Source organism: Malaya genurostris, chromosome 1, assembly GCF_030247185.1.
Source record: "Malaya genurostris strain Urasoe2022 chromosome 1, Malgen_1.1, whole genome shotgun sequence".
In the NCBI taxonomy this organism is placed as follows: Eukaryota; Metazoa; Arthropoda; class Insecta; order Diptera; family Culicidae; genus Malaya; species Malaya genurostris.
The window spans coordinates 36,290,429-36,315,069 of NC_080570.1; the positions used below are offsets into that span (position 1 = coordinate 36,290,429).

Sequence of the window (24,641 nt, forward strand, 5' to 3'; positions counted from 1 at the left end):
GGATTCTGATCTTGACTGAACGAGTCAACTATGTAGGCAGGAATAAATGAAGTGTCGCCATTGATCAAGTTCGAAGATTAAATGGCTCTGACATTTGGTATAAGTGACGTAACCGACAAAGTACGTAGTTTTTTAACCGCTCAATTTTCTCCGAGAAAGCTGAACTGATTTCAATAAGCTTAGTCTTGTTTGAAGACTACTATTGAGTCATTGATCAAGTTCGAAGATCAAATCTGTCTTTTTTTTTATTACGGAAATATAATGTTATAAGTGACGTAACCGACAAAACACATTGCCTTGATGTATATAAGGGTGCCAATATTTTGGGATCACCTCTAATTTCGTAAAGCGCTAATGCCCGAAAGTTTAAGCACCTCGAAAAAAGTCCTCATGCAAAATTGGAGCTAAATCGAACATGGGTAAGGAGTGCTGCCCAGCGGTTAAAGTTTGAAAATTGTCGATCATGAGATGAGATTTCCAAAAGCGAAAAAAGTTTTTTGATGCCGAAGGTCTTAGAATGCATGAACCGTCGAGATTTAGTGTCATCTCAAAATTCTTTTTTTTTTTAAATATGAGTTTTCTGGGACTGGATTGGGAAATTTTGCGATTTTTTTTTAGTTCCAAAATCGTTTTTTTTTCTCGAAACGACACTAAATCTCGACATTTCATGCAATTCTAAGACTTTTGGCATCAACATTTTTTTTCGATTTCGGAAATTTCATGTACCTCCTCCCAGAAAGTTATTAAAAGTCACTTTCATTGACTCAAAATAGACGAACATGACAAGAAGTAAATGTCACTTTCCGCTCCGCTTGCAAATTATGAGTGCGAGATCCATTTCCAGTGAACGACATAAGCGGAACAGTAGTTTGAAAATGGTGTTCTTTCTTTCAGTCATTTTTGGTTTTCAGTGAAAATCGTATACTGTACAGTGGCTTATTAAGAAGGTTTTTTTTTAATTTTCGATCGGGTACGGGTAAGTCAGGTTTGAAAAAATGCTTACCCGACCATCTCTACTGGCTTCGCTCGACTTGAGTACATATTCCTTTTAGTGCACCTTATTATTTCAACATCTCTTTTTATTGAAACACCAATTTTCACTGCACTATAGTCCCATCAGTTGTGAACAGAAATCGCAGTCTCTAACGAATGGTAATTCAAATTATGAGATGATGGGAGGAGCCGAAAAAAAAGCACAGATTTTCTCAGGTGTCTCAACTTATCGCGTTCCCAGAGTCGGCAACACTCATCATCAGGTGTCAAAGTCGCCCGATACCGTGAAGAAGCCTACTGCGACAGCAGCTCCCAAAGTGCGATGATGATTACAATGAAGATAATAATAGCTGGGGTATTGTGTAGTAGAAGTCAGGCAGCAGCTGCATTGACTGCGACTCAGCAGGCCGCACAACCCACGCTCATCAAGTGTTGCCTGTCTGCCTGAAACAGATAGGCTAACAGTTTGCGAGTTAGGTTATGTTGAGATGATGTTGTTTTTTTGTTTTGCTCCCGAGCTCACGCTCAACTGCGCGAACAGCCAAGCAAGCACAGAAAACGAAACGAAACAAATCAAATTTGAATAAACCGCATTATGCCTATGGTCTCATGCATGACGTAACGCCATACGAACGCCCAAAAATGGTACGATGCCACCGAATTCGCTCCGTTCTCCGTTTCGACGAAAATCATCCGTAAACCGGAGATGGAGCGATGGGGTGGCATTAGAATATCGTAAAATTTTACATTCACGGCACATTGTTGGCCTTTTTTTTGCCGATCGTTGTCGTTCTCTGCCGATTCCACCAAGCCATAAGAGCTTAATTTATTATGTAAATCAAAAATTAGAAGATATGTCAAACGAACAGCAGGGCAGAAAGTAGCGGACGAAATGGAAATTATCTCAAATTGTACCACCGTGTAGTGCCACGTCGTGCACAAATGACTCACCGATGAGCACCACTGCGCCTTACATAGTATAATAGTATAGGCTGAATTGACATGTTCGAACAAGGCAACCTTTGCCGTGTCCGACTGCAAACAGAGTTGCCAGAAAGTTTCACGGTTAGCGTAGTGACATTACAGAGATCTGATATTGACAGTGTGAACCATGGCATCCCATGGATAAACTATTAAAAAAATACAATGACATCCAGATCAAAAGCAAAAGTCGAAAACCAGAAAACGATCACCTTAAAATTACGCAGCGATGAAGGTTGATTTCAATCTAGCGAAGAAGATAAATCCTCACTTCTGTAACCAGAGCAAGAGAACCGCATTTTCGTTTTTGAAATAAAAAAAAAATGATCCCCAAGCCCCCTTCCGCACACCGCTTCCGTGCTTATTTATGAAGTGGCATGTGGGACTTGACCTTTCCTCGAAAACGAAAACAAAACGGCGCGCACGGTTGATAAAAACGGTGTTGATGCCGATGCCAAAAAAAAACAACGATGGAGACGACGACGACGACGGCCGGGGTGTGTGAGAAAAATTCACATTTGCTATCTAGTTTTGATTCATGGAATGCCGCAAGAGTTGCTCAATATGATGCTGCTTATTGCCAGAGAGAGAGCAGCGTTACTCGTAGCGCACCCGAGATCACCGCTTGGGCAATGTTTGATTTGTTGCGTCAATTTCGAGTGGGGCAATCGAAGATGGCGTGTTGTTTTTTTTTCGTTTCGTTTCTTTCTGATGATTGGTGAAATTGATGTAAGAATGGGAACAGAACGTTCATCTATCCAACGTCTATCGGTCGTAAGTTACAGTAATCATCCCGTACAATAATGTCTTACTCACGCAAACATTTGTCGTTACTACACGCGGTTTATTTAGCTAATCAATTAATTGATTTCGCCATTTTTGTACCAGACGATGTTAGATTTTTGTCGCTGCTGTCCACATTTCCGTCCTTTGGCTGTCTCAAACTTTTTTTTTAATTTAAAACTTCTAATCTACATTCTGCTTTGTAAAAAGTGCAAAGGAATTGAATGTGCTGGATGGCAACAACTCTCTTGACACTACCGAAGAATCTATTCAAAGAACCATGTTGCGGTAGAGATTTTTTTTTTCATTGTAGAAGAAAAGAGCAAAAATTTTTCCCCGATTTCCTCAATGGCGTACGTTTGTTCCACATATGCCCAAAAGAAAGCCACATCTTCCAATGGGACGTTCGATCAGGACACACGATTTCCATGCGAATCACTGGTCACGTACGATAATCAGCTGGCTACAGGTCAATATTGTCAGAAAACTGCTCCCTACGGTTATCCCTTAGGACAAGAGGTCATTTACACTTCTTCTTCCTCGCCGGTCCCAGTGCTTCAAAAACAGTGATACAATGCTTCAAAAACAGTGATACAATCTCATCAACGAAATCGTCATCTAAAACCAGTGGTCAGTAGGGTACCAGTAAAAAAGAGTCACCACTTATTGCATAAAGCGGTAGTGCACAAATGATTAAACGTCAAAATAAGTCCCTTTGTTAAGGGGGGAGAAGGGATAATTTGAATCAAAAAACCCTTTTTTTGTAATTTTTCACGAAGAAACAGATTAAGCAAATTTATTCGAACTATTTTATAAACATTATAAAGTATCTTTTAAAGAATATTTATTCAAATTTCCGTATATTAATATAGAAAAATAAGGCGGTAACAGAGCATTTCCAAAAAACCTCTTTTGAGAATCACATTTCGTGGTGAACAGAATAACTCGGTGTAGAACTATCTGAAATCAAAAATGTTCTTAAATTTATTTAAAGTGCAAGTTAATTCTACCCCCCCCCCCCCCCCCCTCCCCCCGTCGTTCTCAAGTTATTATTTTGATTTTTAACATCTCGTGGCATATTTAAACAAAAAAAAACGCGATCTTACGCTAAATTTTCCGCCAACTTGGAAAAATTTCTAAACGCATTGTATACCAAGAAAGTATGTTCCAAGTTTGAAAAGAATCGGTTCAGTAGATTTTGCAGGATCGTGTTGACGGACTTCGAAAAACTTGGTTTTCAGAAAAGCGCTTTTAAATTTGGTTTTCTCAAGAAGAACTTGGACAGTTTTGTTACGATTGATTTGAAATATTGCCACAATATTTTTGAAATATAAAACTACAAGAAAATGTAAAAAAAAAAACGATTTTCCGAAACTGTTTATCCCTTAACCTCCCTCCCACCTTTAATTTGAAAAACATCGGATAAGGGGTAAGTCGTACCGTTGGAAAATGTTCGCTCTTGAAAATCACCACCAGAAGTACATAAAATTTCCGGAATCTAAAATTTGTTTGATATAAAATATCTTAAAAATGTTTGAAAAAAATCGGCTCTGGGACTTTGAAATATTTCGAGATTTCTGATATCGAAAATTTGTTTGTTGCCGAATGTCCAAGAATTACCTGAAACGTCGAAATTTGGTGCTATCTCGAACAAAATTTGTTTGAAAAATATTGGCTCTGGGATTTAAAAAAAATTGAAGATTTCTGAAATTGAAAAAAAATGTTGATGCCTAGTGCCTAAGAATTGCTCAAAACGTGGATTAATTTTCGATTTCTTTTTTTTTTAATATCACCAAATCTCGACGTTTTATGTAATTTTAAAATAATTGGCATAAAAAAATTCTTCAATCTCAGAAATCTCAAAATTTTTCAAAGTCCCACTTTTAGCCTCATTTTATTCAACAAAAATTTTTTCGAGATGACACTAGACTTGACACTAGATCTTGACGTTTCAAACAATTTTAAGACATTTGGCATCGAAAAAAAAATCAATATTTTCCCAGTCGATGAGAACTCAATTTTAGACAATTTTATGACATTTGACACAAAAAAATTCTACTTCGGTAATCTCGACTTTTCAAACAATTTTAATATAATTGGAATAAAAAAAAATTTTAATTCCGGAAATCTAAAAAATTTCCGATACCCCGAGTCGACTTTTATTCAAAATTTATTTTTCAAGATGACACTGGACGTTTCATGCAATTCTAAGACATTTGGCATCAAAAATATTTTTTCGATTTCAGAAAACTCAAAATTTTTCCAAAAAAGTCCCAGAGAGTCGATTTTTTTCATAAATTGTTTTCTAGGCTACATCAAATAATTTTAAGACATTTGGCATCAAATAACAATTCTCGATTCCGGAAATTTATAAAAAGTCTCACAGTTGATTATTTTCAAAACATTTTTTTTCAATATGACTCTTGATCTCGACATTTCAAACAATTTAAGGACATTTGGCATCAAAGAAAAATTATATAAAATTTTCCCAGTCGATTTTTTTCCAAACAAATAAATTTTCGAGATGACACTCGATCTCAAATTTAGACAATTTTAAGACATTTGGCACAAAAAAATCCTTTGCGGAAATCACAGGATTTGTCCAAGTCACAGAATCGATTTTTTCCAAAAAAATTTGTTCTCGAGATTACATCAAATCTTGACTTTTCAAACAATTTTAATATGGCATCAAAAAAAATTTCAACTCCGGAAATTTAAAGAAATTTCCAAGTCCCAGATTCGATTTTTTTCCAGAAATTTTTTTTGAGATGACCTTAGATTTGGACGTTTCATGCAATTCTAAAACATTTGGCATCAAAAAAATGTTTTGTTTTTTCATTTAGGAAATCTCAAGTCCCAAGGTCGATTTTTTCATAAATTGTTTTCGAGGCTAGAACTCGCCGTTTCAAATAATTTTAAGACCTTTGGCATCAAATAACAATTCTTGATACCGGAAATCTAAAAAATGAAAGGCTCCCACAGTTGATTTTTTTCAAAAAATTTTTTTCCATATGACACTCGATCTCGACATTTCAAACAATTTTATGACATTGGGCAACAGGCAAAAAAAATTCTTCATTTCGGAGATCTGAAAATGTTTTAAGTTCCAGAGAGTCAGTTTTTTTCAAAATTTCAAAATCTCAAAATTTTTCAATCCCACAGTCGATTTTTTTCTAAGATGACACTAGATCTTGACGTTTCAAACAATTTTAAGACAAAAATTTTCCGATTCCGGAAATCTCAAAATTTTTTATGTCTCAGAAAATCGATTCTTTAGAAACAATTTTTTTTTCGAGATGACACTAAACCAACGTTTCATGCAATTCGAAGACATCCGGTTCCGGAGATATTATGGTATGCGTGACGTAACCGATAGAACGTGTTGGTTTTGGTTTGACAGAGATGACTGAGCCGATTTTAACAAGCCAATGCTCGTTTGAAAAAAAAATTATACAAAAATACTACTGAATTGTAGATCAAGTGCGACGATCAAATGGCTGTCACTTTCGGTTCTAGAGATACAATGGTATAAGTGACGTTAGCGACAAAGTGCATTAGTTTTGATCGCTCAATTGTCCCAGATTTGACTGAGCCAATTTTAAAAGCATAGATTCGTTTGAATGCTACTATTGAATTACGGATCAAGTTCGAATATCACATGACCGGCACTTTCGGTTATGGAGATATAATGATATAAGTGACGTAAGCGACAAAACGCGTTGTTTTCTTACAGCTCAATTATGTCGGAGATGGCTGAACCGCTATCAACAAACTTGGTTTCATTAAAAAGCTACTATTACACCATTGGGCAAGTTTGAAAATCAAAAGGCTGAGTTTTCTGGTTCCAGAGATATAATGATATAAGTGACGTAACCGACAGAACGTGCTGTTTTTTTTGCCGCTCATGTTTTTCAGATATGACTGAGCCGATTTTAACAAGCCAAGGCTCGTTTTAAACAGAATAATACAAAGTTCGAAGATCAAATGGCTGCGACTTTTGGTTCTAGAGATATAATGATATAAGTGACGTATGCGACAAAACGCATTAGTAATTACGACATTACTAATTATGCGACAAAACGCATTAGTAATTAAATTCAATTTTCCCAGATATGACTAAGCCGGTTCGAAAGCTACTATTGCTTTGTGGATCAGATTCAAAGATCAAATGGCTGCGATTTCGTGTTCCAGAGACATAATGGTGTAAGTGACGTAACCGACAAAACCCGTTGTTTTTTTACCGCTCTTTTTAAGAGCTAAAATTCCCAAACTGAATACCAAAAACTTAATCCATTCATACCATTTATGCTGTTTTTTTTTGTGTGCAACTTTTTTTATGCAAATTTTAAAATTAAAGACTGGAACGCGAAAAAATTGATCGACGAAAAAATCTTTTTTTCAGTATTAATTCATAATAAAAAATCTTCTTGTATTTCTTTTAGTAGTTCAATTCATATTTAACAGTTCGGCTGAAAAGTTCGTATCGTTTAATAGAAACACACATTTTTTGCCAAAATTCGTTTTTATTATTCAACATAATTGCCATCAGAGGCGATACAGCGATTATAGCGATCTTCCAACTTTTCGATACCATTTTTGTAGTACGATTTGTCCTTTGCTTCAAAATAGGCCTCAGTTTCAGCGATTACCTCTTCATTACTTCTAAATTTTTTACCAGCGAGCATTCTCTTGAGGTCTGAGAACAGGAAAAAGTCACTGGGGGCCAAATCTGGAGAATACGGTGCATGAGGGAGCAATTCGAAGCCCAATTCGTTCAATTTCAGCATGGTTTTCATCGACTTGTGACACGGTGCATTGTCTTGATGAAACAAAACTTTTTTCTTCTTCAAATGAGGCCGTTTTTTTGAAATTTCGTCCTTCAAACGCTCTAATAACGCTATATAATAGTCACTGTTGATGGTTTTTCCCTTTTTCCCTTTTCAAAGCCGATTGTTGAGTCTTTCCACGCTTTGGGTTCGGTTCATCGCGTGCAGTCCACTCAGCTGACTGTCGATTGGACTCCGGAGTGAAGTGATGGAGCCATGTTTCGTCCATTGTTATATATCGACGAAAAAAATCAGTTTTATTTCGATATAATAGCTCCAAACACTGCTCAGAATCATTAATTCGTTGTTGTTTTTGATCGATTGTGAGCTCACGCGGCACCCATTTTGCACAAAGCTTTCTCATATCCAAATATTCGTGAATAATATGTCCAACACGTTCCTTTGATATCTTTAGGGTGTCAGCTATCTCGATCAACTTCACTTTACGGTAATTGAAAATCAGTTTGTGGATTTTTTTCACGTTTTCATCGGTAACAGCCTCTTTTGGACGTCCACTGCGTTCATCGTCTTCGGTGCTCATATGACCAGTACGAAATTTTGCAAACCACTTACGAATTGTTGCTTCGCCCGGTGCAGAGTCTGTATAACACTCATCAAGCCATTTTTTGGTATCGGCGGCACTTTTTTTCATCAAAAAGTAGTGTTTCATCAACACACGAAATTCCTTTTTTTCAATTTTTTTCACAATAACAAAAGTAGCTTCACTCAGAATGCAATATCTCACAAACTAATAATCAGACAGCTGTCAAATTTATACACGTATCTTTTGAAGGTTGGTACTAACTGAAAATGGTATGGATTTAATTCTAGTGGCGCCCTCTCATAGAAACGATACGAACTTTTCAGCCGATCTGTTATAAAGGTTTGTTAAATCCAAACTGCCGTGCTTTTCGCTTAAATTTTGTACAGTGGTCTTAACGACCATATTCGCCACCAGTTAGATTTACAGGCACTCCTGGACGTAGATCTATTGGTTGGTGGTTCCCGTTGTGATATGAATTCCACTTTTTAGACCACACGTGCATATGGCCTGCCAGACGAGGTATTTTTTCGGGAACTTCAATAGTTTAACATTTTCCTGATGCGGTATAAAACTCCTGTCCCGGAAGCTGCTTGAAATCCGCTTTCACATAAATTTCGTCGTTCATATTCATATACAACTTTCTGGACCGCTGCTTTGCCGACGTGTTTTGTTTATTATCTCGGTTTGCCACCTTCACCTTCTTAAATGTCGATAATCCGGCTCGCTGTCTTCGCCCGCTGCGCAGTAGTATGGGATACCTGGAGCTTGTCAGCGACGTCCCGGATGGAGAGGTTAAGATTCCGCTTAGAACCTTCTTAGTCATCGCTTCCACTTCAGGAATACGATTGACGCCGTTTTCTGGCGGTCGACAGACGTTCCCCAAACACTTTTAAATCGTTGGTCACGGTCGATTTGACCACATCCAGCAAGTTTGCCAACGCGGCGTGCGAGAACGTCGGATTTCCTTGCAGCACGAGCAAAACCATTCAAAGTTTCATCCATCTCGGAGCAAGTCGATCTTGTGTTTTTTCACCTTTCCGACTGTTAATTTTTGGAATTTACTAAATAAGAAATAATAATTTTTTCGCCGAAATCGACGCGGGTGACCTTCAGTTAACTGTTATTCGAAGTGCTGTGCACCGCCTGCACCGTCGATCGGTTCGCTAGACTTAGCAGCGAAACTCTAAAAGCATGGTTTGCAATTTCTCCTTCAAACAGGCACTCCTCCTCCTACTCCCTGCAGGGTGAAAGTCATAATGAGAGAGCTCAAGTTGCAACCCGCCATTCAATGTACGTCGTGGACGGTCTAAATAAGCCGTATTTTTTAACTATTGAATTTGACAGCTGTCAGCTGTCAGAATGCGTATTTCCTACGCAGAAGAACAAAAGAACCTTGAAGCCGGACGGACTTCTATAGGGCATTAATGTTTGCCAACTTATCGCACTAGATTAAGTCGGTGGTGGCGGCGGCGTCAGTGGCCACAGTGGCAGCGTCATAAGAGAGAACCGCTTATCCCAACAAAAGCATATGTTGCCACAGACGTCGCAACCGCCGCCGCTCTCGCTGTACAGGTACATTTCACTCATTATGGTTGTACATTACATTTGCCTTTTTTTTCGCAATTAACTTCAATTTGTGTTTATGTAAATGAATTTCCTACTCTATTCGTCCGAGATCGTTGTTGCCTGGTTGCGGTGTTTGATCACCGAGCAAAAAAAAAAATAGAAATAATGCAGCAAACGATACGGAAAGGGACGTGTGGACGTGGGTCGAGTCGGAACAGGAAGAAGAAAAAAAATGTGCGCCATTTTCCCGGCTGTTTGAAGTGCTCAGAAGCGTAATGCTAATGAGGCTCTCTTTCACTTATTGGTGCACGGTGGATTGCTTTGGATCCTGACGTTTATTGCATTTGCTGTGCAGCGTGTCGGAACGTATAATTATGGAAAGGTAGGTAGGTAGGTAGATACGACAAGACCCAGCTAGTGCGGACAAATGGCTTCGCAACACGAGACACGACCGGGGTGTGATTGTTTTGTTATCGTTACAAAGTACACGATGCACGAAAAATCTTTTTCCATTAACTATTTTGCTTTCGGGAAACTCAACCCAACCGAACACGAGTTTACCTGTACGTAAGCAAACCACTCATAGTAGGCCACATACAAACCGAACTAAACAAAACATAAATGCAATAATTATAGCAAACCCCATTCCCGGGAGGCAAGTGGGAAGAGGCAGTAGGCTTAGCCTTCGCAGTAGGCTCAATCAGTCGGCGTCCAGTTTGTGCGTTGGGACCGACAATTTCATGTTTTGCGACTCACCACATCGAAACCACTGCTGATGCTGTTAATGCTGCTGAGATGCTGATGGAGGCCACCCACGCAGAAGAAGCGATAGAGAATCGATACGCGCTACGCTACTAACCAAAGCTGCCGGGGAAGCTTCATATCCTTTCTACATTTTCACAAACACAACAGTCAACAAATAGGCAGCAGCAGCAGCAGAACGCTTTTCATTCCGCATATTAATTCAAATTATTTCCCATCCGCTTGTGCAAATATACCGCATTTCTCCTGCGGTATGTCGTCCCTACCTCGTACTCCTGCAGGCAGACAACCAGCGTGGCATTATCATCAACAGCAGCAGCAGCAGCAGCACCATCATTAGGATGCCGGTCGTCGTCGTCACTCGTGTGGTCTTCTCTACGTAGCACTTCCTGGAGCACCGAGCACCAGTCAAGCCTCGGCCTGGGCTCCGGAACTGGGTGGAAGGGACCCAGAAGGAAATGTTTTTCATATGTTCTTGTGCTTCCTTCTCCCTTGGCTTTTTTTCCCGCAATGTTCCGACTTCGGGTTCAACTGTCGTGGTGCTAATTTCGCTAATAACTTCCTTTTTTACTATTTTTTCTTTCATTCTTTCTTACATTGTCCTGTCGGTTGCATCTGTTGAACTAATTTTTTCTCTTTACAATTTCCCCTTTTTCCCACAGAACAACAGTGATATTAGCTCTAGAAATACGTCATCCAGCGAGAAGGAAAGGCGAGCACTGATGAAGGAGAAGAAACACTCGAAGCGAACCAAAAAAGGTGAGTCCAAAGGAAATTGGTTTGTCTTTTGTCCATCTCAAAAAACCTGTCATTTTTCTTCAAACTGTTGTTTTGTACGAAAGACCTTTTAATGGTTATATTTTTTGCAAAAGACGTCTTAACAAATGCTTTCCTTATTTTAATAATCAGTTTTCAACTCCGTTTTATGGAATCATGAAATCGAAAAATCCAACGCCCAACAGTCCAAAACTCAACGGTCCCAATTAAAAGCGCTAAATGTTAAGCTTTAAATTCAAAGTTTGAATACAAAAGCTTAAATTCAATTGAAAAATTCACAGATCTCAATCGAAAGTCACCGACCGTCATCGACCAGCCCCGCCTAAATGAAATGTTTGCATCAAATGGATTATTCAAACATTACAGAAAGACCTTCGATCCCTTGCAATTGACAAGCAATCGACGCGAATTTAGTTTATGTTCTCTCAGTTTCGTTTGGACAATTAACATTAACAAAATAACTTTGAAAACAGCTAATATTCGAAACACTGCCGAAAAAACTGCTTAGATACTATTCGAAGGAACTGCTTGAAAAACTGCAAGCAAACCTGATCGTAAAACTGCGCAAAAAACTCCTCAAAAATCTGCTGGAAAAAACTTTTAAAATCTGCTTGGAAAAGTGCACGTATAACTACTTGAAAACACTACTAAAATGCTGCTCGCATGAACTTTTCGGATAAACTACTCCAATAAACTGCTCGAAAACTACCATAAAATTTGCTTACCTTAATTTCTTGAAATAACTTTGAAAGCAGCCTAAAATGCTCGAAAGAACTACTCGAAAAACTGTAAATAAAACTGATCGAAAACCGGCACGTTAACCTGCTCGAAAAAAAAACTACTTTAGTACTACTCGGAAAAACTGCTTGAAAAAAACTCACAACTACTACTCGAAAACACTACTCAAAGCAGCTGCTTGCATGAACTTCTCGAATAAAATGCTTCATTCAACTGCTGGCCGAACTTTTCTTTTCAAGCTGCTCAAATAAACTGCTCGAGATAATTGAAAACTACTACTCGAAAAACAGCAAAAAAATTACTCAGATACTTTTCGAAAGAACTCGAAAAACTGTAAGTAAAACTGCTCGAAAAACTACAGGCAAACATGCCCTAAAAAACAACTCGAAAAAACTGCTTAAAAAACTATTGGAAAAAACTGCTAAAATATTGTCTAAAAAACTGCTTGGAAAAGGGTACGTAAAACTACTCGAAACCTCTACTTAAATTCCTGCTCGCATGCCCTTTTCTGATGAACTGCTTCAATAAACTGCTTGTAGAACTACTCAAGAAAAAACTGTAGGTAAGTCTGCTAAAAAACTGCTGCAATATAAACTGCTCAAAAAATTGCACGCAAAACTGCTCGAAAAACTACAATGAAAAGTGCTCAAATAAACTGCTTGGAACAACTTTGATAACAGCTTAAAAACTGCTCGAAAAACTGCTCAAAAATCTACTTAGTTATTTAGGATGATATGAAAAATACTAATTTGAAAATTACAAGGAAAGCTGCAGATGGTTTTTCGTGAAAACAAGTTGACCCTTCAGCAATTGAGGATTTTAGGAAACAAGAGCATTTTTAGGAACTTTAGAATTTTAAGGAACCTGAAGACTTTAAGGAACTTGAGGATTTTAAGGAACTTGAAGATTTAAAGGAACTTGAGGAATTAAAGAAACCTAACAAACTTGAGGATTTTAAGGAACTTGAAGACTTTAAGGCACTTGAGGATTTTAGGAAACTTCCGGATTTTAAGAAACTTGCGGATTTTAAGGAACATGTGAATTTTGAGGAAAATGTGGATTTTAAGGAACTTGAAGATTTTAAGGAACCTGAAGACTTTAAGGAACTTGAGGATTTTAGGAAACTTGCGGATTTTAAGAAACTTGCGGATTTTAAGAGACTTGCGGATTTTAAGGAACTTGAGAATTTTGAGGAAAATTTGGATTCTAAAAAACTTGAAAATTTAAAGCCACTTGAAAAATTAAAGGAACATAAGGAAGTTGAAGACTTTAAGGAACTTAAGGATTTTAAGGAACTTGTGAATTTTGAGGAAAATGCGGATTTAAAGGAACTTGAAGATTTTAAGGAACTTAAAGACTTTAAGGAACTTGAGGATTTTAGGAAACTTGCGGATTTTAAGAAACTTGAAGATTTTAAGGAACTTGAGGATTTTAGGAAACTTGCGGAATTTAAGGAACTTGTGAATTTTAAGGAAAATGCGGATTTTAGGGAACATGAAGACATTAAAGAACTTGAAGATTTTAAGGAACTTGAGGATTTTAAGGAACCTGAAGACTTTAAGGAACTTGAGGATTTTAGGAAACTTGCGGATTTTAAGAAACTTGCGGATTTTAAGGAACTTGTGAATTTTGAGGAAAATGTGGATTTTAAGGAACTTGAAGATTTTAAGGAACCTGAAGACTTTAAGGAACTTGAGGATTTTAGGAAACTTGCGGATTTTAAGAAACTTGCGGATTTTAAGAAACTTGCGGATTTTAAGGAACTTGAGAATTTTGAGGAAAATTTGGATTCTAAGGAACTTGAAAATTTAAAGCCACTTGAAAAATTAAAGAAACATAAGGAAGTTGAAGACTTTAAGGAACTTAAGGATTTTAAGGAACTTGTGAATTTTGAAGAAAATGCCGATTTAAAGGAACTTGAAGATTTTAAGGAACTTAAAGACTTTAAGGAACTTGAGGATTTTAGGAAACTTGCGGATTTTAAGGAACTTGAAGATTTTAAAGAACTTGAGGATTTTAGGAAACTTGCGGAATTTAGGGAACTTGTGAATTTTAAGGAAAATGCGGATTTTAGTGAACATGAAGATTTTAAGGAACTTGAAGACTTTAAGGAACTTGAGGATTTAAGGAAACTTGCGGATTTTAAGAAACTTGAAGATTTTAAGGAACTTGAAGACTTTAAGGAACTTGAGGATTTAAGGAAACTTGCGGATTTTAAGAAACTTGAAGATTTTAAGGAACTTGAAGACTTTAAGGAACTTGAGGATTTAAGGAAACTTGCGGATTTTAAGGAACTTGAAGATTTTAAGGAACTTGAGGATTTTAGGAAACTTGCGGAATTTAGGGAACTTGTGAATTTTGAGGAAAATGCGGATTTAAAGGAACTTGAAGATTTTAAGGAACTTAAAGACTTTAAGGAACTTGAGGATTTTAGGAAACTTGCGGATTTTAAGAAACTTGATGATTTTAAGGAACTTGAAGACTTTAAGGAACTTGAGGATTTAAGGAAACTTGCGGATTTTAAGGAACTTGTGAATTTTGAGGAAAATGTGGATTTAAGGGAACTTGAAGATTTTAAGGAACTTGAAGACTGTAAAGAACTTGAGGATTTTAAGGAACTTGAGGATTTTAAGGAACTTGAGGATTTTAAGGAACCTATGAATTTTGAGGAAAATGAGGATTTTAAGGAACTTGAGGATTTTAAGGAACCTATGAATTTTAAGGAATTTGAGGATTTTTGGAAACTTGCAGATTTTAAGAAATTTGCGGATTTTAAGGAGCGTGTGGATTTTGAGGAAAATGTGGATTTCAAGGAATTTGAAGATTTTAAGGAACCTGAAGACTTTAAGGAACTTGAGGATTTTAGGAAACTTGCGGATTTCAAGAAACTTGCGGATGTTAAGGAGCTTGTGAATTTTGAGGAAAATGTGGATTTAAGGGAACTTGAAGATTTTAAGGAACTTGAAGACTTTAAAGAACTTGAGGATTTTAAGGAACTTGAGGATTTTAAGGAACTTGAAGATTTTAAGGAATTTGAGGATTTTTGGAAACTTGCAGATTTTAAGAAACTTGCGGATTTTAAGGAGCGTGTGGATTTTGAGGAAAATGTGGATTTTAAGGAACTTGAGGAATTAAAGAAATTTAAGGAACTTGAGGAATTTAAGGAACTTGAAGACTTTAAAGAACTTGAGGATTTAAGGGAACTTGCGGATTTTAGGGAAATTGTGAATTTTGAGGAAAATGTGGATTTTAAGGAACTTGAAGTTTTCAAGAAACTTGAGGAATTAAAGGAACTTAAGGAACTTAAAGATTTTAAGGAACTTTAAAACTTTAAAGAACTTGAGGATTTCAAGGAACTTGAGGATTTTAAGGAACCTGTGAGTTTTGAGGAAAATGTGGATTTTAAGGAACTTGAAGATTTTAAGGAACCTGAAGACTTTAAGGAACTTGAGGATTTTAAGGAACTTGAAGATTTAAAGGAACTTGAAGATTTTAAGGAACTTGAGGAATTAAAGAAACTTAAGGAACTTGAGAATTTTAAGGAACTTTAAGACTTTAAAGAACTTGAGGATTTTAAGGAACTTGAGGATTTTAAGGAACCTGTGAATTTTGAGGAAAATGTGGATTTTAAGGAACTTGAAGATTTTAAGGAACTTGAGGAATTAAAGAAACTTAAGGAACTTGAGGATTTTAAGGAACTTGTGAATTTTGAGGAAAATGTGGATTTTAAGGAATTTGAAGATTTTAAAGAACCTGAAGACTTTAAGGAACTTGAGCATTCTAGGAAACTTGCAGATTTTAAGGACATCTTTGTGAATTTTGAGGAAAATGCGGGTTTTAAGGAACTTGAAGACTTTAAAAAACTTGAGGATTTCAGGAAACTTGCGGATTTCAAGAAACTTGCGGATTTCAAGAAACTTGCGGATTTTAAGGAACTTGTGAATTTTGAGGAAAATGTGGATTTAAGGGAACTTGAAGATTTTAAGGAACTTGAAGACTTTAAAGAATCTGAAGACTTTAAAGAACTTTTTTAGGAGGATTTTAGGAAACTTGCGGATTTCAGGAAACTTGTGGATTTTAAGGAGCTTATGAATTGAGAGGAAAATGTGGATTTTAAGGAACCTAAAGACTTTAAGGAATCTGAAGACTTTAAAGAACTTGAGGATTTTAGGAATCTTGCGGATTTTAGGAAACTTGCGGATTTTAAGGAACTTATGAATTTTGAGGAAAATGTGGATTTTAAGGAACCTGAAGACTTTAAGGAACTTGAGGATTTTAAGGAACTTGAAGGTTTTAAGGAACTTAAGGAATTAAAGAAATTTAAGGAACTTGAGGATTTTAAGGAACTTGCGGATTTTAGGGAAATTGTGAATTTTGAGGAAATTTTGAATTTCGAGGAATTTTTGAATTTTGAGGAAAATGTGGATTTTAAGGAACTTGAGGAATTAAAGAAACTTAAGGAATTTGTGAATGTTAAAGAAATTGAGGATATTAAGGAACATGATAATATTAAGGAACTTGGAGGGACTAGAAGAACTAGAAGATTTTAAGGAAATTGTAAATTTTGAGGAAAATGTGGATTGTAAGTAACTTGAAGATTTTATTATTATTTTATGTTTATTTTCAAAACAAAATTATCTCGACGTTTCATGCATTTCTGAAAAATTCGGCATAAATTTTTTTTCGATATTAGATTCTCGATATTATTCAAATTAACAAATTTTTTTGAGTTAACACCAGATCATGAATTTTAAGGACATTGGGCGACAAAGAAAATCCATTAGTTTTGCGTTTTTTTATGCAAACTTTCAAAGCTAAGGTTAGTAAAGTATGTAAAGGAAAGTTAAGTAATTGTAGAAAGTGAAGTTAGTAAGTAAAAAAAGTTAAACAAGTCATCAGGCAAACCATTAAGTTTTGTACGGATAGAGAGGTGAATTCTACACAAGCCTGGAATAAGTGAAGAGTAATTAAAGAGTGAAGAGTGATTAAAGAGTAAGTAAAAAGTGAGTAAAGAGTAAGTATATGATAAATGAAGAGTAAATCAAGTGTTAGTTAAGAAAGTGATGCAAGTAAAATAAGTAAAGTATGTGAAAAGAGTAAAGTAAGTTAAGAGTAAGTAAAGAGTAAGAAAAGGTTAAATGAAGAGTAAGTATACTGTGAGTAAAGTAAGTGATGTATAAAAAGTAAGTTAAGTAAGTAAAGTAAGTCAAATAAGTCTAGTGAGTAAAGTAAATAAAATATGCAAAGAAAGTTAAGAGTAATAAAAGGGTAAATGAGTAAGTCAATTGTAAGTAAAGTAAGTGATGTAAGTAAAATAAGTAAAGTATGTGAAAAGAGTAAAGTAAGTTAAGAGTACGTAAAGAGTAAGAAAAAGGTAAGTGAAGCGTAAGTGAAGAGTAAATGAAGAGTAAGTAAAGTGTAAGTGAAGTAAGTGATGTAATTAGAATAAGTAAAAAAAGTAAAGTAAGTAAAGAGTAAGAAAAAGATAAGTGAAGAGTAAGTAAAGTGTAAGAAAAGGTTAAATGAATAATAAGTAAAGTAAATGATGTAAATAAAATAAATAAAGCCTGATTTTCAGCAAAGGAGTTTATTTTTTTTATCAATGCAATTCATTTAGGAGGCTCTGTACAAAGTTGAGAAGGAAAAGATCGAAAAGTTGTAAATTTTCCAAAGGGTTTTATGAAAATTTCATTTTAAAAAGTAAATGATAATTTAATAGATGAAAAATAAAGTAGTCGCGTAAAGAAACCACATAACTTTGAAAATTCGTGTAGAAAATCGCAAAACCCGCATGCTGGGTTGGGAATCGAACCCGCATGCTGGGTTGGGAATCGAACCCAGGTGGGCCTTCGTGAAAGGCGACTGCTACTTACCCACCACGCTATACCCGCCCTCTTATTTGAAATTTTGTTCTTCGATCTGGGGAAGAAATTTCACAAAGCTTTTCTTGAATGTAGCAGACTTCACATTCTCCCATTTGAATATGACTAAAAACTAAAAATCTACCCGCACCCGATCTGAAGTCGACAATGTTTTTTTTTCTGTACCCGAACCTGAGGTGAATTCCTCGGTTCGACAAAATATTCCAGCCAATTCCTTGGAAAATCTCACGAGGCACGTAAAATTCCATTTCGTACGCCGATTCATCACACTGACAGTAGATAACTTTCGGACGACGAAAAAGGTGAAACGAAATCACTAAACGGGCAAATCTTTTTACGCTGAGTCAACCGGAAAAAGTTTCCCCGAAAATTAAAAAGAAAAACACGGCAACCTTCGACTTCTATCGGACGTAAACTCACACGCACATACTCAGGCACAGACGTGAGATCAACCTTCCAGAGATGTTCTCATGATCATTGCTTTACTTTTTTGGTTTACTTTATTCCCCGTTTTGGTTTCCTTCTTTCCTTAGAGCTTAGCTCCCGATAAGGCGCGTTCGCTACTCGTTTGTTCTGTTGTCTGTGGTTTTTTTTTGGCATCAAACGAAGAATAATCCTTCAAACCAAAAAAAAACGCATAGAAATCGCAGCAGCCAAATATCCGCATTGCCCGAAACGGAAGTGCACTTCCGGGGTGTTGCAGCCGTGTAATTCCAAAATTGACCCAATTATTCTTTCGAATTGAGCTCGGGGAGCTTCACACGATCAATCGTCTACGAAACGCAGCAGGCGGTTGATTTTGTTTTCTACCAATGCAATGCCTACTTTATTACCGCATCTCATAAAAACTCATCTCATCCGAATGGTTTCTGGTGGGACTTTCTGGTTCCAATCGAAATCAAGAGCTAGCCATCAAGTCGGGCGAAAAGAAAAAGAGAAGAAAAAAAAGTTACCGACGAGTGCTTTGAGAAAAGATGGGAAAAGCTAGATTACCGTTTCGTTCGGGGCCTGCCGGGGTCATTGTTTCGAAAGATCACGCATAGAAATTTCCATAAAATAAACTGAAAACTACTACTAACTGCGTTTTATGGTCGTGTGACAGCGCACGCGAAGATACTGATTTTTCTTTTGTTTTGTTCCCCAACTTTTTCGGAGATATCTATTCTTTTTGTTTCGTCTTACTTTTTTTTCAGGCAAAAGCTGAGTCGGTCGGGTTTGTTTGGAATTTTAATTAGTTGTTGGCGTGGCGGTGGAAAGTGTGATTTATAGGCAAAAACAAACGGTCTTCGCCCAGTTGAATGAGTCAATAATGATAATATTTAGAGATAGTTTGGAATGATACATAATTCTGGCCTGACGAGGGAATATAAAAGTGTCTGATAACGTTTTATTAGTTTCTATTCGACGTTGTTAATTTGTGTGAAATTACATCAACCAATCCCATCGTACATAACGCCTGTTGACGGTGAATCCAACGCTCAGAAAACACGCGTAACTAACGATTTTTTTTATCCGCAAAGCATTTGTATTTGCAGCTGAGAGCTTTGATCCCAGTTCAACATTAAAAAATATATTTTTTGTTCAGTGTTCCGACATCGGAATTCAAAGTCATTAACCCTTGCAATCGTACGCTCGCTCGATATCCAATTTCAATTTCAATTGGGTCGGCAGGTCTTGTTAATATTGTGCGGTTGGTTTCCCTCTCTTTCTAGCCTTCGTGACCCGCCGTTGTCTAGCTGACCGGTCCCGGACTAGGCGATAAATGGCAATTTAACACGCCAACTTGGATCCTGACTGCATGCCACCATAGTCAGTATGTTCGTATATTTTTTTTGTCGGGGTCGAGATTCGTTCGCTCGATGGCAGCAGCAGCAGCAGCTTCAGTGGCTAAAAAGTCACCGTCGGTCCAATAACTCAAAGTCACTCGGACTCTCGGACAAGCTCGATTCGTTCGGCAGATTAGTTTGGCCTTTATGGGACTAACCATGCGGTGCAATCGTATTATACCACACGCACACACCTACAGAGAGACTGAGCAGCAGCAGCATCGTCGTCTTGGGGCCCCTCGTCACACTACAGGCTCGCCAGGATAAATTACAGTAGATAAATCAAGATTTGTGTCGTACCGGAGTTGCCTTCTCATTGTTGCAAATCGTCTCACGCGGCGGCGTTCGGCGCAGGAGTTGCCGACAGGAGTTTGAAACGGCAGGAGTAGCAAAATCGAATATTTATCACTTTTTCGGTCGTTGGTCTTTCTTACGAAGTGAGTTTGATTTCGGTTTCCTCGGTTTAATGTAGACGCGCTAGTTCCGATAAGGGGCCTGACACCGGAACCATGCCATTGTGGACCCGATCGAACTGCCCGATGCTGCTGTGGGGAAGTGAAAGTCATCGAGGAAGCTGATTCACTGTAAAACACGATCGATCCGGGGTGAAACGTTGGGGGAGGGGGGGGGGGGGTAAGGAGATAATCGGGCAAAATTCCCCTGCAAGCTATTTCAAACTTTCAGACGGATATAAAGATCAAACCACCCGGGAACAGAGTAGTTGACCAGTTCACGCATGCAGCAGCCGGCAAACCAGTTTTAGCCTCGTTTGTTGCACCCGATTTGACTGTCGTAGCTAATCGAGCCAGGTTGGATACATACAAAAGTTTATGGCTGTGTTGTGATGCAAGAAAAGTCTACCAAAGATTTTTTTAAATACTCAAATAACTGCAGTCGCATTTCACGAAGCCCACCTAGGTTCGATTTCCAACCCAGCACATAGGGCCGGGAAACTTTTCTGGCCCGAAGAGGCGAATGACCGCATGGTTTAAACCTCTACAATCAAAAAAAAAAGCTTGACATTGCGCTTGTTTCATCCCATGAGAACTTGGCGAAATATTTTTAATGATTTCAACTTTTTTTGTCGTGAATACGACTTACTTTACTATGGGGCGCCTTTTCAAAATTAGTCATACGGAAGAATGGGCAGAACTTAATCGTGAATATATCGACTTGTATTAATGGCAGCAACATAATTCTTTCACTATTTCATCAAAAATATGATCAGGAATTTAGGATAATATTTTGAACAGTGTGAGATAACCACAAACAACTCAAAAATTAAGTTTTCTGAAAATTTTATAACAACGCGGAAAACTCTTTACTTTTGCTTTGGTTTTTCGCGCAAGGACGGCGATTTTGAGGTAGTCAGGCGCATATCTTCAACTGAACGTTATGAAAAAGGGGACCGTGGTCGAAAATCGATCATTACTTCTTGTGCGTTGGATGGAAGCAGACGTCGGGGCGAGAAGACGCATTCAAACAGCGGCATCGGAGAGCGCACCTTCTGCGTGGTTAAAAACCTCAAACGCTCAGGTCGTAGTTCTCATTTGCCTTCCGGTCGTCAAGGCGAGAAGACGCATTAAACCAGTTTCGCATCATTTGGCACTGCAAGCGGATGTGTTGCAGTTTGTACGCAAAGCTAGTTACAACTCAAACAAGAGCGATTGCATCATACAACAAAGCTGCTGGTCGTTTGCATTGGAGAGAAAGAAACAAGAAACGAAAAGTGGACAACATTATATAAAATCAGCCGTTCTAATGGCTCTAAATGTTATCTAAAGAACTATTAAGATCACGTCTTTGCAAATCGAATCATCAGTTTAGAGTAAATCCAAAATAATTTGATTTGTTTCGTGCACTTTTCGCTGTGCGCGAATCGTTCGAGAAAAATGTTCCGAACTGTTCTAAATAACGTAGAGAATTCCACTATTTGGTGCTTCTAAAAGGCAGAAATGAATCCTGTACAGCACCTTGATAGTTTCTTTCAATGAAATATGCAAAGCCGAAATGAGATAATCGACGTCAAAATTCTATAAGTGCCTATATGTGTGGCCGTTGGAACCGCCCATTTGTGAAAAAGGTACAAACGAAATCACGTAAAAAGATGCCTCTTAAGAAATATTGATTCAGTTTGGCATTATTTGGCACTGCAAGCGGATGTGTCGGTTTGTTCGCAAAGCTAGTTTCAATTCAAGCAAGAACGATTGCATCAGCTGCTGGTCGTTTGCATTGGAGAGAAAGAAAACAAGAAACGAAAAGTGGACAACATTATATAAAATTAGCCGTTCTAATGGCTCTAAATGTTATCTAAAGAACTATTAAAATTACTTCTTTGCAAATCGAAGGTAGAAATCATCAGTTTAGAGTAAATCCAAAATAATTTGATTTGCTTCGTGCACTTTTCGCTATGCAAAAATCGTTCGAGATAAATGTTTCGAACTGTGCTAAATATCGTACACGGAAAGAAATCCGTTACAGCTGTTATGATTAGAAAATCATGAAACCAATCATTTTAACTTATCATGAAATCATGAGCAATAACTCTTCTCCCATGAAAATTATTCATGGTTCGAAAATGCGTTACTTCAAGAATGAATTTCTTTCAAAGCTCGTAACTCTTATTTTCTACCTGGATATCACTTTGAGCCCTCTGCCTCAAGTGATGTGACAGATTAATAGATTAATGGTAAAGCAAACAGCAGACATTGAAAAGCAAGACCTACTGAAAATGTTTACTTGATCCTGAAGCATGTTATTTATTAATCGTGTTGTTTTACCAACCGGCTGATAGAGAATTAAACATAACATAAAAATAAAGATATTGAACCGAAAATTGACATCATAAGAGACTAAGCACGGCTATGCTTTTAATTTGACAAACATTAATGTAAGATTTTGTTCGAATGTATTCTTACATATTTGATGTGACCGTTGTTGCTAGAATAATATCCCGAGAGCTAGCGTTTAATTCGATTGTGAATTTGGAACACCATCTAACGAAAATCAGAAAAATATTTTGTTCAACCACTTTGATTAATTTGTTTCATAGATATAACAACACAAGCTGTAATGATATTATGAATAAGACGATTTTTTTGCAAGAAATAGACATAGAGTTTCTTTTTAAGAGGTTTGATACACTCGTGTTTTTTTTTCATGCAGTTCGTTTAAGTATTTAAATTCTGAAACACAAAATCAAAACTGAAGTAATGAACGCAAGTAAACACGTTGTCTCTTGCGTCGTCGATTTTCAAAAACAGAATATTTTCATTTTAAAAGAAGTTCGTCGTGCTTTTCACTTAATTTATATTGCAAAAATGACCATCGTTGCAAAAATCACACATAACGCCTGAATTTATGTTGCAAAAATTACCATCGTAGCAGAAACACGCCTGGAGTTATACCCAACAACTTCTAGTGCATTACGTTTAAATTTCATCGTAATCAGTCCGAATGGATCATGATCCGAGAAATTTTAATCATGGTGTATTATCATAACATGAAAATATATGTATTATTTTCCCCAAATCATGACTCGTTTTGCTCATTTCAAGAATCGGAATTTTGCCCGTGTAGAGAACTCCCTCAATTTGGTCCTTCTAAAAGGCAGAAATGAATCCTGTACAGCATCTTGATAGTTTCTTCCAAAGAAGTATGCAAATCCGAAATGAGATAATCGACGTCAAAAATCGTTTAAAATTTTAGTAGTGAAAAGGGGGAAAGTTTCGCAATTCACACAATCGATCAACTATCAATTCGAATTCGAAAGTGTAAAGAAAGCGTGTCAGTTTTATTCGTATTCACGACATCCAGTTATGTCTCTGACATTACACACCCGTACTTTTTCTATAGTAATACACCATATTTCTTTTGATACGGGTATTGAAGTTAGTGAATTTTCATGACAATGTTCCATTTTTCCTTAGTTTTGCGATTTTCAAGTTATGTGGTTTCTTAATTCGATTTTTTAAGCGCTATTCTATTTTCACCTCTATTAAATTATCATTCACTTTTTAAAATAAAATCAACTATCAACTTTTCTCTCTTTTCCTTCTTAACATTGTGCAGAGCCTCTTGAATAAATAGCACGCAAAAAATCAATTTTCGCTTTTTAAAAATCACTAAACGGTTTACCTTACTGAAGACATATGAACTTTGTTGTAATTTATTGAAAGATGGGTTTTTGGTCAAGTATTGCTTTACAAAATATTTATTTTGCGTTAAAGGCCGGCGTTTCGAAAGAATATCGCTTCATCTTCAGAGCAAAACGACAGCAAATATTTTTCGTCAATTTTTTTCAATGTTTCAATCCACTTGACGAAAAATATTTGCTATCGTTTTACCCTGAAGATGAAGGGGTATTCCTCCGAAAAGTCGGCTTTTAAAGCAAAATAAATATTTTGTAAAGCCTGACACCTGACCAAAAAGCTATCTTTCAATAAAAGGCATATTCAAAGTTTAATTTGAATCGAAGTAGGCGAATTTTGATGGCTTACTTCACTTTTCTTTTACTATCTTTCTGCACTTACTTATCTTACTTTACATACTTTACTAACCGCATAAAATAGTCTCTTAGCGTTGAAAGTTTGAATAAAAAACGTACTTAATCCACCTAGCAGTGAGATGATACCTTTTTTTTTATCAATCCGCATGTGTTTTTTGCATGAATATTCTTCGGTGTTTCAGTTTTCATGACATTATTCTCCGTATGTCCGTAATGTCCGTGAATTCTTTAATGTCGAAACTGCAAATCGGATCGAATTTGAATCTAAAAGTGTAACAATCGATTAAACATTCCATGATATGTCGAAGTAATTTCCACTTGAGAGTTTAGGGTAATTTAAGGTACTTCCAGAGCCGGTATTCAGGAACCAGCCTAACCCAAACCGATTCGTATGGCCATATGACGAATAAATTGCAATATTTTTGAGTCCAACTTTAAAGCTTTTCGGGATTGTCA

At 36.9% G+C, this 24,641-nt stretch overlaps 1 protein-coding gene across 1 annotated transcript in view; it reads left to right on the plus strand.

Moving 5' to 3' along the window:
* Window positions 1–24,641, plus strand: part of LOC131437130 (EF-hand calcium-binding domain-containing protein 4B) — a 118,117-nt gene that overhangs the window by 47,029 nt on the left and 46,447 nt on the right. The window contains exon 3 of the mRNA XM_058606298.1: window positions 11,118–11,214. Within this exon, the coding sequence (XP_058462281.1) occupies window positions 11,118–11,214 (97 nt within the window). The remainder of the gene's footprint in view (window positions 1–11,117; window positions 11,215–24,641) is intronic.